The sequence below is a fragment of the Berghia stephanieae genome, chromosome 3, assembly GCF_034508935.2.
Source record: "Berghia stephanieae isolate SIO BIC M18660-M18661 chromosome 3, UCSD_Bste_1.3, whole genome shotgun sequence".
Lineage (NCBI taxonomy): Eukaryota > Metazoa > Mollusca > Gastropoda > Nudibranchia > Aeolidiidae > Berghia > Berghia stephanieae.
Window position 1 is genome coordinate 92,200,782 of NC_088362.1, and position 16,613 is coordinate 92,217,394.

Genomic DNA, 16,613 nt, shown 5'->3' on the forward strand with positions numbered 1-16,613 from the left:
GAAACGTGCCACATGCCTTCACGCATTGCTAGAGTTTTACAAGTGACTTTTAATCATGTTTTTTTTTTTATTAGTATTAGGCGAGTTAGCAGTTTAATGTAATCACTTGGGGTGATCTCGACATATGAGGTTCACAGCGAAGAAGAGAGAGAGTCATGCTGAGCAAAATGATCAATTGTGACGTTGGATATTTCTCAAACTGTGAACACTATGTGAGCACTTTGAGCACACTTTGCAATGTGACCTCGAGCACATGGAAAGGTAATAGTAATATTGATCATCCCCATTACTTAGTCAATAATGAAGAGATGATCTACAAAGGAAAAATGTGTGTTGTGCGCCTTACAGACAGTTGTGTTTACAATATTTGTGACTATTAAAAATTTTTGTGACGGATCTACAAGTTCTACCTCCAGAAATTTTATCTCATTTTTATTTGTTATCATCTTGTGCATAGGATTATATAGTTTTTATTGGATTTGAAAAGTGAAGTTTATATTTATTCATCATTTTTTTTTTTTTTTTTTTATCATGGATATCCCAGCACAAGCCATTTTAATATTAAATTCATTCAAAGCCAAAATTTTATTCACTGGGCTTGTTGATTGTAGTAACTCTATATTTGTGATCAATTCTCCTCGAGGCAGTCGTGGTGGCAAAAGAAAACAAAGGAAAATTAGTGTTCACAGCAAAACAAAGACTAAAACCAAACTCAGACACACCAAGCAAGGAAACGTTCACCTACAAATGTAATTACACTACCAACCGCTGACAATTACATCAGTTCACATCCTCATTCACCCAGTTCTTCACACACCAACAGCAACAACTACACACAGCATAATAAAGTAAACAAAGACAACCTCTACCAGAGAGAATGCGCTTGGCCAAGGAGTTCACAACATTGCCATCCGGAAGTATAACGGACCAACACACAAACTCTGTGTAACCATGAACTTTTATAGTCTGGTTAATACAGTTTAGTGAGAACAACTCACAAACGCGGATGGCAAAAACAATAACAAAGGCCTGAGTGACGTCATCTGCATACTATCAATAGTAACAATAACTGGAACAATTTATTGAAACACATAATCCTGACATTATATTTGCTATAAAAACTCGCCTCAATTATGACATCGAGAGTAGATAATTACATATTCGGTGAGAATTATATGAATCCACCACCTTATCGTAAAGATCGTAAACTCGCCGTATTCTATGGATGCATTTAGTGAGAACTACTCATAAAAATCAAAAGGTTTTGCTTGTAGTTTGATTGCCATTACTCTGTCTGATATGGGCCAGAATCCTTTGACTGCTCGCGCCGTTTTATTATCTAGTATAATTCCAACTCCCCTTTGGTGTTCTCCTCCTCCTGAGTATATAATTTTACAGTCATCATAATTAAGTTCTCCTGCTCCTTTCCATCTAACTTCTGATAATCCTAAAACATTGATATTCAATCTCTTCATTTCCATAACTACATTTGCTAATTTTCCTTTCTGGTACAGACTTCTTACATTCCATGTTGCTGTTCGTAATGTTTGGTGGTGCACAGTAGCTGGATGACGGTCGAGAGTCACCTGTTCACCTGCATGACTATCTCTACCGGACGAGGCTGTAATCGAGTTGCTCGAAAAACATCCATTGACGTCGTTGACTAGATTCGCTTGGACGGACATCATGACGATCTTGGGATGATACGTCAGTGGTTTCCCGTTGCCTTTTGATTTTGATATTTTACAAATATACGCCCCAACCACCAGTCACGATGATGAAGAAGTGGAAAATTTCTATCAACAAATAGATAAAGCAATGCATCAGTTTAAGTCTTCAGACATAAAACTCATCATGGGCGATTTTAATGCCAAGGTGGGCCGAGAAAGAATAGAAGATATTGTGGGCCCACATGGTCTGGGAGACAAAAATGACAGAGGTGATCGTCTTATTCAATGGTGCCGTCAACATGATCTGACAATCACAAATACTTGGTCAACAAACCACAATAGAAGGAAGTGGACATGGAAAAGTCCTGGAGATGGAGTGAGAAACCAAATAGATTACATACTCATCAGCAAACGTTTCCGAAACTCGGTTTTGTATGCCAAATCTATGCCGGGGGCTGACTGTAACAGCGATCATATACCTGTGCTATGCCCCATACGAGTTAAATTGAAAATCTGCAAAAGAGCAAAGGCTAAACCTAAATACCAACTAGACATTCTCCGGGAGGAACAGAAGATACAAGAAAAATTTGAACTATCAGTAAGAAACAAGTTTGAAGTGCTTGGAGAACTAACAGATATAGAAGAGAAATATGAGCAGTTTAAAGACAGTGTTGCTGCATCATTAGAAGAAAATGTTCCAACCACACTTAAGTTGCAGAAGAAGAAATGGATTACTCCAGAGATATTAGAACTAATGAATGAGAGAAGAAAGGCCAAAAATCAGGAAGAAAAATACAAGACTCTGAACAGGCAGATAAAAAGAAAATGCAACGAAGCTAAAGAAGACTGGATAAATGAACAATGTCACTATATAATGTCCTGCAAAGAAAAAAATGGCAAATTCTTCCATCAGAAAATCAAAGAAGTGACAAACAAAACTAAATCAGGTGCTAAAAGTGGATGCATCAAAGACAAGCGTGGAAACACCATCATGGACAAAGACTGCATTCTAAACAGATGGTCAGAATATATTGAAGAACTTTTCTTTGATAATCGAGGAGAAATGCCTATGATAAAAGAACTGGAAGGGCCTTCTATAATGAAAGATGAAGTTAGGAACGTCATGAAAAGCATGAAAAATGGAAAAGCTGCAGGACCTGATGCCATAACAATTGAAGCCTTGACTGGCCTGGGTGAATGGGGGATTGAATTCATCACAAACCTTCTAAATCAAGTGTATGACACAGGAAAAATGCCAACTGATATGAAACGATCCATTTTTATAGCACTACCAAAAAAGCCAGGGGCAGTTGATTGTGAACAACACAGAACTATTAGCCTAATGAGCCACCTCACAAAAATTCTTTTGAAGATAATTTTACTAAGAATAAAAAATAAAATACGACCTGAAATTGGGGAGATGCAATTTGGTTTTGTTGAGGACAAGGGTACCAGAAATGGAATATTCACATTATCAATGCTGATGGAAAGATGTATTGAAGTAAATAAAGATCTGTATATGTGTTTCATCGACTATTCAAAAGCCTTTGATAAAGTACAACACGAAAAACTATTCAAAATTCTATCATCCTTGGACATTGATGGTAAAGATTTAAGAATATTACGGAATTTGTACTGGGAACAAGAAGCAGCAATGCGTGTTGACAACGAACTAAGCAGTTTTACACCTATTAGAAGAGGAGTTAGGCAGGGGTGTGTTTTGTCTCCAGATTTATTCAACCTCTATAGTGAAATGATATTGAGAGATATCGAACATAAGAAGGGGCTGTGTATTGGAGGAAAGAATGTAACAAATCTGAGGTATGCAGATGATACGGTTCTACTGGCAGAATCTGAACATGAACTACAAGAATTACTGGATGTTGTAGTCAGGAGTAGTGAAAATATGGGACTGGAACTGAATATATCTAAAACAGAATGTATGACGGTATCTAAAAATAATAACCCACCAGCCTGTGTAATAACAAGCAGAGGACAAACAATACAACAAGTTGAATGTTTCAAATATTTAGGCTTCAATGTAACATCCAATGGAAAATCAGATTGTGAAATAAAGAAAAGAATAGGTATGGCGAAGAATGCATTCAACCAGCTGCATACAATTATGAAAAACAGGAATATTAGCATGAAAACAAAAATCAAAGTCCTGGATTGCTATGTACTGTCTGTGCTGCTATATGGTTGTGAGAGCTGGACCATAAACAAGACCATGGTTAAAAGACTGGAGGCAGTGGAAATGTGGTTTTACAGAAGAATGATGAGGGTGTCATGGATGGAAAGGAAAAGAAATGAAGAAATTTTAGAAATGGCAAACAGAAAAAGATCACTGATAACAAAAATCATCAAACGCCAAATGGAATTTTTAGGACACATTATCCGCCACCCTGGTTTGGAAATACTCGCCTTGACTGGAAAGATGAATGGAAAAAGAATAAGAGGAAGACAAAGAATAACGTATTTGAAAGGGATAAGAACTTGGACAGATGAAGCTGAGAAAGGTGGCGCTGCTTTAATAGAATTGGCAAGAGATAGATCAGCTTGGCGGAAGATGACCTCCGACGTCTGCTTCAGATATGGAATTACATGAGATGAGACTCATAAAAATTGGCTGGTTAAAAACAAGAAGGATGCCGTGACATTGTTGTGTATCCTGGGGAGGGGTATAGTGAGAACTACTCATAAAATGGCTGACTAAAAACAATAACAAAGATGACTGTCGTTGATCTCGCGTGTCCTATGGAGGAACCATTCAAAGCCCTTGGCATGTTATTTACCGACGTTCTGTGTGATGTGCACAGACTACCTGTGTTATCTATGGTGATGTGTACCTGGTGTCGTCTTTGGAGGGCCCGCCTAATAGAAAAAGTGAAAGTTGTACTAGTTTGTTTTTGTTTTTAAGGGTTTTACGGCGCTTGCAACACATTAAGGTCATATCAGCGCCAGTAAAAAGGGAAAAAAAGGGATAGTAAAAAGTTCTAGAATTACAATTAAAGCAAAAAAGAAAAGGTGAGACAAAGGGGAATTGGTTCAAATAGGGAACAGATGTAGATTCAAAGAGCACACCGTCAGAGTACTTAGTTTGAGATTACCTAAAAGTCTCATCCAGACACAAGCACAGGTCCCAACTAAGAGGAATACACTCAAATGTTTACAAATCATATAATATAATATATGTAAACTAAACATAATACAATGCATAACAGAGAGATGATTTACGTACAAGGAAAAAAATATCATCTCCCAAAACTATAACTATACATTCGACTGTTTCCCTCCCAGCCAAGGAACTCCGGCCAGGGTCAGGACAAAACTAAGCAAACTCATTCCAAGACAACGATAGGAAACAATTGGAAAACGGGTAAGGGGGGATAGAAGACACAGCATGTACCTCCCTGCCCACTATGGGAGGTCAGGATCCTCACCCAGAAAGTTGTACTAGGTATTAGTGATCACGAAGCAGTACATTGTGACATAAAACAAACATAAAATACAGCGCACACCACCTCGGGATATTTGAATGTACTCAAAAGGAATTAAAACAGGAATTAAGAAACAGCTACAAGAATTTTGATAAAAACATCAACAAAAACTGGGAACCTTTAAAAACAACACTCGTGGAATTGATTGACAAACACATTCCTCAGAAAAAGATAAGTGGAAGACCACATTTACCATAGATAAACCATAAAATCAAATGTCTAATTCATAAAAAAAAACAAAGGTGATACAACAAAGCCAGATTGCATAAGAGGAAGACTGGAATGAGTTTCGCAGACTCCGTTGTGAAGTACACACAGAACTTTAAAAAGAACATGGCAAATACATAAATAATAATGCGTGCGCCAGAGACAACGGGCGATATTCTATATTATGCTATAATTACGAACAGATTCTGGAGATAAGTCCGTTCCGGGAATAAAGATGCTTCCAGTATACAAAACCTTCAAAACCATGACAATGCAATATTATTGAACAAACAGTATGAAAGTATGTTTACTATTGAAGACCCCCCAACGCCAAACATAACAATATGTGAAAGCAACATACCATCTATGCCAAGAATCAACATAACCACATACGGTATAAGAAACCAGCTGCAACAACTAAGCCCATCCAAGGCAGCAGGGCCAGACCCAATGCTCTCTAGATTGCTATGGCCAGACCTCATACCAACTAGAATACTAAAAGAATGTGCTAATGAAATAGCCCCGCCGTTCATGTGTACTATTTTCCAAGAATCCCTGAACAAAGGACTGGAAGCATGCCCGTATAACTCCAATCTATAAAAAGGGCAAACGAAACCTAGTTTCAAATTATATACCTGTATCACAAAGTTCAGTCGTTTGTAAGATATAAGTACACACTGTATTCCATTCTATCACGGAACGCAACATCTAGTCTGTGGCGAGTTGTGTGTTAATTTGTGGGATCGAGTCCAACCGATAGCTCAATGGTCTGGATTCGAACTAGTATGCGCGCTATGGCTCTCGTTACCAGCTGCACCACTCAACCTATATCACAAACGGCTCAGGTTTAATCTAGGGGAGATCAAGAATTGCCTTAGGATCCCTTATAACTTAATTGTATTAATAACACGTGAGTCAAGACAATAATAGTAACGCCCAAATGCAATAACAATTCTATACATAAAGTTTAATTAGATTGTTACAGGAAAAGATAGAAAGAATAAGTATTTATTTAATATCAGGAAGAATAGCTCTAATTGAGTGGATCTAATCTATTTATATTTATTTGTTTACTTTGATATAACCATATGTGTCTGTGGAAAATACATTTGAAAATGGTATAAGCCCGTTTGGCTTATCTTTATCCCGCCGGCTTGCTTGACTGAGGCAAATGTATCAGCTAGTTCCAGGGTTGGCGCCTGCTTTGCAGAGTTTTCTGGACATCACAACAGTGTGTTGTAGTTAGGGGCTGACATCAGGGGTTTACCACTGTTCAAGGACTGGGATGCAGGGATTCGGCACGACTGGGTGCTCCAAGGACAAGGAAAAGGACCAGGACCTTCAATTTAAGAGTTAAAACAAGGTCTTAGAGCCAATCGAGTTTGTCTTTCGCCATCGAATCGTCCTGAGCGACACATCATATTAGCCTTTATTTGCCGACAAAGGCAAGGAGAAGCAGTAACTCCATGATAATGGTAGTTAGTATATATTATATATATATATATATATATATAATATATATATATATATATATATATATATATATATATATATATGTATATGTATATATATATATATATATATATATATATATATATATATATATATATATATATATATATATATTAAACATCAACTGACAGTCGAGCTATCTTAAATGATGAGAATTTAACAGGGTTGTGTCCCTGGTATTTCTTTGTTTATTTTTATTAATTATAATTGAGGTTATGATGTGTGGCCGGCGATTGGCAGTGGGGTGCAGACATTCAAGCAATATACATATTGAATATAAATGAAAAAATAGCATAGATCATAAGCAAATGTTAACTATAGTATAAGATACATATAGATATAGTTTTGTACAGGTATTCCAACTTACGAACATCCATGGAATAGCACAATTAAAATATATACACTAACTATGATATTAAAAATAGATAGATTAAATTGAATTCACAGTAATATCTCGTTCCACTTTGAATGTTAACCAATAATTCATTTTACCTCCAGCCGAGGGATGACAAACTTTTTTTAAGTTTGAAATTGGAGGATAGCTCTTCTCTCTTGGGCTTCTTAGCGTGAGTGTGATTAAAATCGGAGATGAATTTGATTTTGTGAAATGAAAATAGCCAATCAGAAGAATGTTCCTGTTTTAGATAGCCAATGATATCCAGATGCTTTGGTAAGAAAGAATAACGGAGAATTACCGGAGAGACTAGGACAGTAATTGCAATTAGCTACTCTTGAACGAGACAAGGACTCAGGGCCTACGCACGTTGGCGTCTTGTTTGGAAAAGGTAATTAGCAGGAGGCATGGATACAATAGGCAGACAATTTGAACAGGTAAATAAGCCTTAAGCTGAAAGAGAGTGTTCCGTTATACAATGGAAATATTTCCCACCTAACGACCAAAATTTCCGTTAGAAAGATTTGGGGCTTTATTGGAGAAAGGCTGTCCATGTTTTGATTATCTTACTGGAGGAGTCAATCAATTCAATTATATGTCTCGTCCACTAGGTTTGAAGTGGTTTTAAAAGAGACGATGACGAATGATAAAGAAATCACGCAGTGAAAGAAAATCGCTCGTCACATTCTCTCCCTCTTGAAAAATCTCCTTGTGAGATTAAAATTAAGTCTAGTTTAAAATCATCTGAGAATTGTGGACAATAGATAGTACTGGAGGTACAGTTATGTTGTTGTGACGTCATCGGATAAGAGATGAACGATTGTCGGGTCATTGAGGTCAGGTTATAGCGAAGTAGCGGATATTCCTATTTTGCTCCCGGCAGTCCTCGTAATGTAAGGTGTGTTGGGGTCAGGTCAGCGCTGTACGGGTTGTGACGTCAGAGTCCTTTTTATAGCGCAGAAATCGTCCTCGCAGTGTGAAGCGTTCCTGGTTTGTCCAACATTTTTAAGTTCAGGAGTTATTGTTCCTCTCTGATTTCGTTGCTTGGCAACATTATGATTCCTTATCTTGGCATCATTTTGATTTCTTTTCTTGGTATCATGTTGATTCCATATCTTTGATACATTTGGATTCCGTTTCTTGGCCTCATTTTGATCCAGATTGTGTGAAACATCTTTGCTGCGTTTCCTGGTATCGATCTGACTCCAATTTCGTGAAACCTTGTGAGTCCATTTACAAGTATCATCTTGATTCCATCGCTTGAGATCGGAAGTTGCAGAGATGGGCTGTCTGTAGTGGCGCATTGAATCTCGATAATCTCGCCTGTGAATTGGTCCGGCCGAACCAAGTCGCGAGCTACAACCGCGTGATAGTCTAATCCCGTGTCGTAGAGAACGGTCACATTCTGTCCATTTACATTGACTGTGTCAATGACTGGAGGGTGATTCGAAGATTCTTTTGTTTTATGAAGTGGGTGGTTCCCAACTGTGCGACCTACATTTACACTGACAGGTTTTCCCTTTTGATGGCCGTTACGTTTGTTGTCGCGACGGCATTCCTCTGTCAAATGTCCCTTCATATTACAGTTCTTGCAGTATACGTGTTGTTTGTGTTGTGTTGTGTTCATCGACGTATGAATATAGACGGGACGCTAAACGAGAGAGTTAACAACAAGATATGAAGTGAATAGAAAAGTGCCAGAAGACAATAGAGAATAAAAAATTTTCGCGGCGGTGGTGGGGTTTGAACCTGCGACCTTATTGGTACGACAACTCCGCCTGGCAGGTGAGAGCGTGGCTCTACCGTGTGAGCTATCCACGAACACAAAAATATTCGTTTCAAACTCAAAGTCATTACTAGATCCCTCTCTCACCCACTTCTTGAGACCGCCGATTCGTTCGTACACCACCATCGCTAATAATTTTGACCAGCAGTTAAGCTTAATAGCCAATATTCTCAACACAAACATATAACATAGAAACGATTGAGACATTGAGTATGCTCCGGTGTATGGGGTGAATTTTTAATTCAGAAAAGTGAGTGGAGCAGGCACTTATGTTGGTAACAACAAGATATGAAGTGAATAGAAAAGTGCCAGAAGACAATAGAGAATAAAAAATTTTCGCGGCGGTGGTGGGGTTTGAACCTGCGACCTTATTGGTACGACAACTCCGCCTGGCAGGTGAGAGCGTGGCTCTACCGTGTGAGCTATCCACGAACACAAAAATATTCGTTTCAAACTCAAAGTCATTACTAGATCCCTCTTTCACCCACTTCTTGAGACCGCCGATTCGTTCGTACACCACCATCGCTAATAATTTTGACCAGCAGTTAAGCTTAATAGCCAATATTCTCAACACAAACATATAACATAGAAACGATTGAGACATTGAGTATGCTCCGGTGTATGGGTGAATTTTTAATTCAGAAAAGTGAGTGGAGCAGGCACTTATGTTGGTAACAACAAGTATGAAGTGAATAGAAAAGTGCCAGAAGACAATAGAGAATAAAAAATTTTCGCGGCGGTGGTGGGGTTTGAACCTGCGACCTTATTGGTACGACAACTCCGCCTGGCAGGTGAGAGCGTGGCTCTACCGTGTGAGCTATCCACGAACACAAAATATTCGTTTCAAACTCAAAGTCATTACTAGATCCCTCTCTCACCCACTTCTTGAGACCGCCGATTCGTTCGTACACCACCATCGCTAATAATTTTGACCAGCAGTTAAGCTTAATAGCCAATATTCTCAACACAAACATATAACATAGAAACGATTGAGACATTGAGTATGCTCCGGTGTATGGGGTGAATTTTTAATTCAGAAAAGTGAGTGGAGCAGGCACTTATGTTGGTAACAACAAGATATGAAGTGAATAGAAAAGTGCCAGAAGACAATAGAGAATAAAAAATTTTTAAACGAGAGAGTTGCGAGGCGTGCATGGGGAACTGCCGCGCACGCTATAGCGCTCCACCTCTTCTCGCTCTCCGCACCAAGGCAACGACTCGACTCGATAACCACATCATAATATTCTTCAAGCTCTTTAGAGTGGGCTTATATTCCACCCGTATTATTATTATTATTATTATTATTATTATTATTATTATTATTATTATTATTATTATTATTATTATTATTATTATTATTATTATTACTTACTTACTTACTTATTTATCCTTTCGGTGCTTGGCAACAAGTCCGTCACAGTGGATCGCCGTCTCCATCGGATACAAGTGTTGTAATCTTGCCCCAGGTCCATTATCTCTTCTTCTTCTTCTTCTTCTTCTTCTTCTTCTTCTTCTTCTTCTTCTTCTTCTTCTTCTTCTTCTTCTTCTTCTTCTTCTTCTTCTTCATTATTATTATTATTATTATTATTATTATTATTATTATTATTATTATTATTATTATTATTATTATTATTATTATTATTATTATTATTATTAATTACCTACAGCACGATCAGTTAAGTCGAAAGAAAACACCATTCACTGATTCATTAAAACTAACAATGTGTAACACCTCCCCCCCCCCCCCCTTTCCCCCTTTTGTACTTATAGTCCACTGAAAAGGATGATCTTGTTGAACTTCATCCTTTTTGATGTTTTCCCCATCATTATTTTCCGTCTCTGGTACATTTGCCCCGCTTTGAAAAGTCTCATCCTAAAGTAAACGCTGGAGATGGATTTGACTAGCTGTGTGATGTGATTGGTTTCTATGGCTATCTCGTGGTCAAAAAAATGGTCCCTTAAAGAAGGGAAAAGGCTAAGGTGTTTGGAGCGGAGATGGGACAAGACGACGGTCTGCATGTGAAGGTCAATGTGACTCTGGACGGAAGTCTGTCCATCAATGCTGGACTAGGCATAGTGCAGCGAAACACCTTTTCACACGTTTCCACAACTGTCACAACACCATTTGATGGGATGGTTAGACCGCCAGTGTTCTTGCGCTTGAGGAATTGAGATTGCGTAGAAGATGTGTTTTGTGCATCATACAGCGCGTCCTTACAGGCGTTGCATTTGATGGACTTTTGGGCTTTTTTTGCAACAAATCCGGCCGTGTAAAATAAACAGGACTGTCGCCAATCTGAGTCGCTGACGAGAGGCGTGTCCAGTAAGTCGTTTATTGCCACCATCATTTCTTGGTCCTCTTCCTCTTCCACTCTTGACTTTTCACAATCCATCTTCGTTAGAGGAACTGGCTTTCTTGTGTCCAGTGGGAAGTCCAGTTGCAACTCAACTGTGTCGTCCTGTGGGGTAGAATTTCCATTGTCCGACGCCTTGATCAAGTTGGTTATCATCAGACTTTTGAGGGCACTGCGGAACTGTTGGGCGTTAGGGTTGTTGTTCCACCCATTTCTCTGCCGAATTTTACTGAAAAACATTTCGACGTGATCCTGTGAGAACTTGTAAGTGAGGAAATACTGGTTGCCACGGGCAAAAAGTTCTCTTGCAAGATCCAGGGTTGATTGGGCCGTTATGATGAAGCCCAGGACACATTGATTCTTCAGGGTTCTGTGTATTGGCAATCCCGATGGCTCTTGGAGAGACACGAGGTATTTCTGGACATCCTCCAAAAATGGTTGCCATGACTCTACATTCTGGGGACTCAAGGCAGCTTTCGAACCTCTTGCAAACTGATTTTTTGTGTTGAGTATATCAAACAGCCGGTCGATTGTCCGTAGAAAAAGGCACGTTTCCTCAGAGTCCTTGAATTGCTCCAGCTTTAGGTCGTCCCTCAGATGGTCAATAGCTGTGGCCACACTATTGGACAGTGTTTGCGCGGCTATTTTGACTTTCATTTTCACATTTTGAAACTTGATGTGTTTTTCCGTGATCTTGTTTGCAAGGTACAGACTGTCTTTTTTCTGTAGCAGGTGAAGTTGGACAATGTATTGCCAAGAAATTGCTTTCACTCCGCTGTTCGTGGTTCTCGTCAAGCTTCCTGTGTCCGCCAGTAAGTTTCTGAATAGCTTCAGCATATGGGGAGGGTCACATATCATGTAGACATTTTCATCCTTAAACTGAGGGTGGGGATGTTTGAAGTTGGTCTTCAAAGTCTCCAGATTTATGTCGCAGCCCAGCTCTGTTGCGGCTTTCATGTTGGCCTTCAGACCGTCGGCGACAACAGCTTTTACTATGAGATTGTAGTCTGCTGCTTTTTCCATGGCTTCTTTGATACAAAATGCCAGCTGAGAGGAGTTAATATGGTCCGTCAAAAAATAGGCCATTGGCACTTTCCATCTCCCTTTCAAACTGACCAGCATGAATACCAGTGCATTCGTAGCCTCCCGACTGTCGACGGGTCCTTGTCCGAAGTCTCTGAATCCGCAGAATCTGTGCTCACTGGGTACCCATGACACGTCCTGCCTTATACTCATTTCGTCTAATATCAACGAGCAGTATTTACTATTGGTCTCCTCAGCTTTTTTCGACGCAACTTGTAGCATATTGTCCAGGTATCCAGGAGAGCAACTAATTGGCGCTTTCCAGTGACGAAGAGTCCGTTGGTGAGGTAGACGCAAAATGGGCCTCACAAACTCGTATGCCTTCGGAGACAAGAAGTGAAGAGCAAGGGCAAACTTCTTCACCTTAGGAAGGTAAATCCTTTTCTTTGCGTTACCACATCTTTGAATATGACGAAAAAGGTCCAGAGACATTCCACTAAAAGTTTTTTGTAGAATCGCTTAAGCTTTGGCCTTTATTAACCGTTGATTTTTAAGACCGCTTATGATCTCTGTCAATTTTTTGTTACGGGATTTTGATCGCATAATTTTTGTGCGATTGTTTTTGAGTTTTTTCCTTAGCCTTGCCAGTTGGTTTTCTAGTTTAGTTTGTTTATTTGCATTTGAACAAAAGTACGTGTGGTCTTGAAGAGCGGAATTTAGATTTTCACTGGTTCGAAATGGTCGATTGCTGGTCATAGTTGGGTTTCTTATTAATTTTCTCCTCTGGATGGCCGTTTTCGGCTGCAAATGTTGTGGATATGTAAAAACGGAAGGAATTGCAGTCTTTTTCAATCGCCGCCTTGTTTTGCTCGCTGTAAAGTCTGTGGCTGTAAAGTGTTTGCTGCAGATTCTAGTGAACCGAGATGGTGTGAATTTCTGTCCTTTAATCGCGACAATCCATTGTTTTCTCATTGGAGGATTTGAAGGAAAACGGTGGAAGGTAAGATCTTCTTCTCTGTCATTAGAATGAAGTTCGGACCTCTTGGTCTGTCTATTAGAACAATTCCAGGCAACACAACATGAGCCTTTCCATTTCTTTTTCTTCAGGCACTGACAAAACAAAACAGAAAAACCCAAAAAACAATTAGCAATTATCAATGCTTGTTGCGGAATATATTTAAAATCGGGGCCTTTTCGCATCAGCACAGTAAGGGGCTTTCGCTTAGGCGGGATTTATAGATAAAAATATAAAATATCATACACAAATAAAGAAACAACAACAACAAAAGTTAAATTACATAGGTTATCTAAGACCTAGCTTACCACTATTGCTATTGTGTGGCACGCAGCATGAATCAGACACGAAAATGCCGACATGTCTACGATACCTATAATCCCACTTGCATTGCACACTGACTGTTGTTGATGCTAAGACAGAAACGCAGTTCTGCACCATCATTTGCATACACTTACTCAATGGGTAGGAGGTGCACTGCCCATCGGGATGTATTGCTACAACAAGATCGATGAAATATGATTGGGTTTATCAATTATGTTGGTTGCATGCATACCTCCATAGTGTATTTTCGTGATTTTCTACTTTCAGTATATAGATTGACTCAATTAGACTGAGTATTGCTGTCGATGTTATAAGTCAAACTAAGTTGAAACATTCATAACCGACGAGGCGATACGGTTGTAAACCATACATGCCATTCGAACAATGCGCGGGAGTACTACACGCAGACCCGAGGGTGGAGTCATATAGGCGATAATGGCTGCGCACGCAAAAAGCATCGCATTTTGCCCCGCCGCGCAGTGGAGATTTCCGGTCTATTATTAGTAAGTCAATGGTTGTGTTACTTCTTTCGTATTGGTTATTGTTATTCTTCTTTTCATATGGTGGTGGAGATGTAGCTCTATCTTCATGTGAGGTGGATGGGGTTTGAATTCGGTGTTGTCTCCTTTCTGTGAGGTGATTTTCTTGTGCTGTGGCAAAACGGTCAGCACATGTTACTCTTTCGTCCAGTTTATGAGCGCCTTGCTCATCGACAAAACGACGGACATCCAGGGGCATTGCATCTCTCAGCTGTTCCATCATGATAAGCTGGTTTAATCCCTCATAGGTGTCTGGGTTGCCAGATAGTTTCAACCATTGTTGGAGGCTGAGTTGTAGATGATCTGCCAACTGGTGGTATGTTTCATGCCTGTCCTTCCTTAATGTTCGGAATCTTCTACGGTAGGATTCTGCGCTGACGTCAAAGTGTCTCAGTAGGGATGACTTTAACTCCTGAAAGTTATTTTTGTTGTCCTGTGTCAGGCGAGTATAAACATCATAGGCTTTGCCCTTGAGATGCTGAGACGCTTTGAGTGCCCATTTGTCCTCCGGAAGATCATATGAGATCGCTAACTCCTGGAATCGCGTTAACCATTGATCAATCCCTTCAATGTGTGGGTTGAAAGTTTCTACCGGGAACGACATTACTTTATCAATGCTTCCATTGCCCTGACTGGATGGAATGGGGCTATGGGCAGAGAGCCGGTTTTCTGCCAAGTCTCTTGTTAAAGACATTTCAATTTCTTTCTGGCAGGTGCGTTGAAGTTCCAGTTCGAGATCTTTGTCTTTCAAAGCCTGTTCATGTTTCCGCGTTTCCTCCGCTTCTTGTCTAACACGCTTCTCCTTTTCCTCCTCCTCTTTTCTAACACGCTTCTCTTCCTCTTCAAGTCTAGTAATCTCCCTTTCTGCGTTTTCATTGACATAGGCAGATAACTGTTCACCAGAAAGGCCCAATTCTTTTCCTAACTGGATAAACTCGCGTCTAATTGTAACACCAGTAGCCATGGCTGATTAATTACAGATTGAACAACTGCAGAAGGTGAATGAGAATGATGCGATAGATGGAAGGAGGAGTATAGCAGAAAGTGAACAAATAGAACTTTGCCAGTAAGGGTTAAAAGGAATGAAGAAATCTGCAGCACAGATAAGGGAGCGTTCACATATTACGTCATCAGCTAGGGGGGGAGGGGGGGTCTACCAAATGTTGACATGTGTTGACATGGGGGAGGGGGGGGGGGGGGTCAGACCCAAGATGATGTCATCAAAACATAGGCAAATTAGGCCTGTTTTATTAAATGCGAGAGCTTCAAAAATGGCATTCCCAAGGACAACTATACTAAAAGGACAATCATATGGAATTTTCAGGCAACGCTAGTGGGGGCCAACAAAAAATAGAGAAAATTTACACCAAAATAACAGCAGGGGCATTATTATATGGCAAGATCTACCTTTTTAGAGAGTGATTGTGAATTCTGGGTCCCAAAAAATATTTATTGATTATTATTATCAGCAGTGAATAAGAGTAGCCAAGAAACGGAAAGGATGAGTAGTTAGATATTCTAAAAACTGACCTTATAGTGATTGATTCAGGATGATTTCTTTAGAAGCTTGATTAATGAATGTACATGTAAAATGATGATGAAGATGAAAGTGAACAATTAGATGAAGGGGAAAGGAGATGTAAAATATCAACAAAGGGAGGTAATCTGCGGAGGATGATCCCAAGAAAAAGATGAATACCAAAATATCTACTAAGGGATACAATAGTCGGATTTTTAATAAGGGGCGCACCTTTGTCTTCTTTTTCTCAGCTGTTCACAATGTACAGCTGCTGCAAAAATTTGTATGAACCTCTGGATCATTTTGTCCTAGTAAAATATATTTTTTCACGAACTTTAAAACAATAGGAAAGAATTTCACTTATCACAGCTATATTAAAATCGATAACTAGTAAGTATTGGAATCTAAATATGATTATAGTGTCAAAAATATGATTTTCGGCTTATCCATTTTGAAAGAATTTGTTAAAATGGAATGTTCGGTTAATTGAAACTTATATGATGTTCGTACAGAATCCGAATATGAAGGAACGACAGACATGTTTACATTTTATAACAATCAATATACGTTATTGATGAATACAAATGAAAGTGAACATTACGCGCTTCCAACATTATTTTGATTTCAAATTTTTGAGAAATAGCTTGTTCTTTATGCCAAAGAGGATTACATAAATTTAATGTAGACCAGTCAAAAGTAGAAATTCATCAATTTATGATACAATGTTTCCACAAATATGTGCTTGTGTTCAACAACAATAACATGCAAAA

General features: G+C 39.2%; 1 protein-coding gene across 1 annotated transcript; it reads right to left on the reverse strand.

The window, feature by feature from the left end:
- Positions 1 to 14,100: 14,100 nt before the first annotated feature.
- LOC144969392 (uncharacterized) lies at positions 14,101 to 16,277 on the reverse strand. The gene has a single exon (XM_078908500.1). It carries the CDS (start codon positions 15,286 to 15,288, stop codon positions 14,101 to 14,103), a length of 1,188 nt encoding a protein of 395 aa, XP_078764626.1. The 5' UTR covers positions 15,289 to 16,277.
- Positions 16,278 to 16,613: the final 336 nt, after the last annotated feature.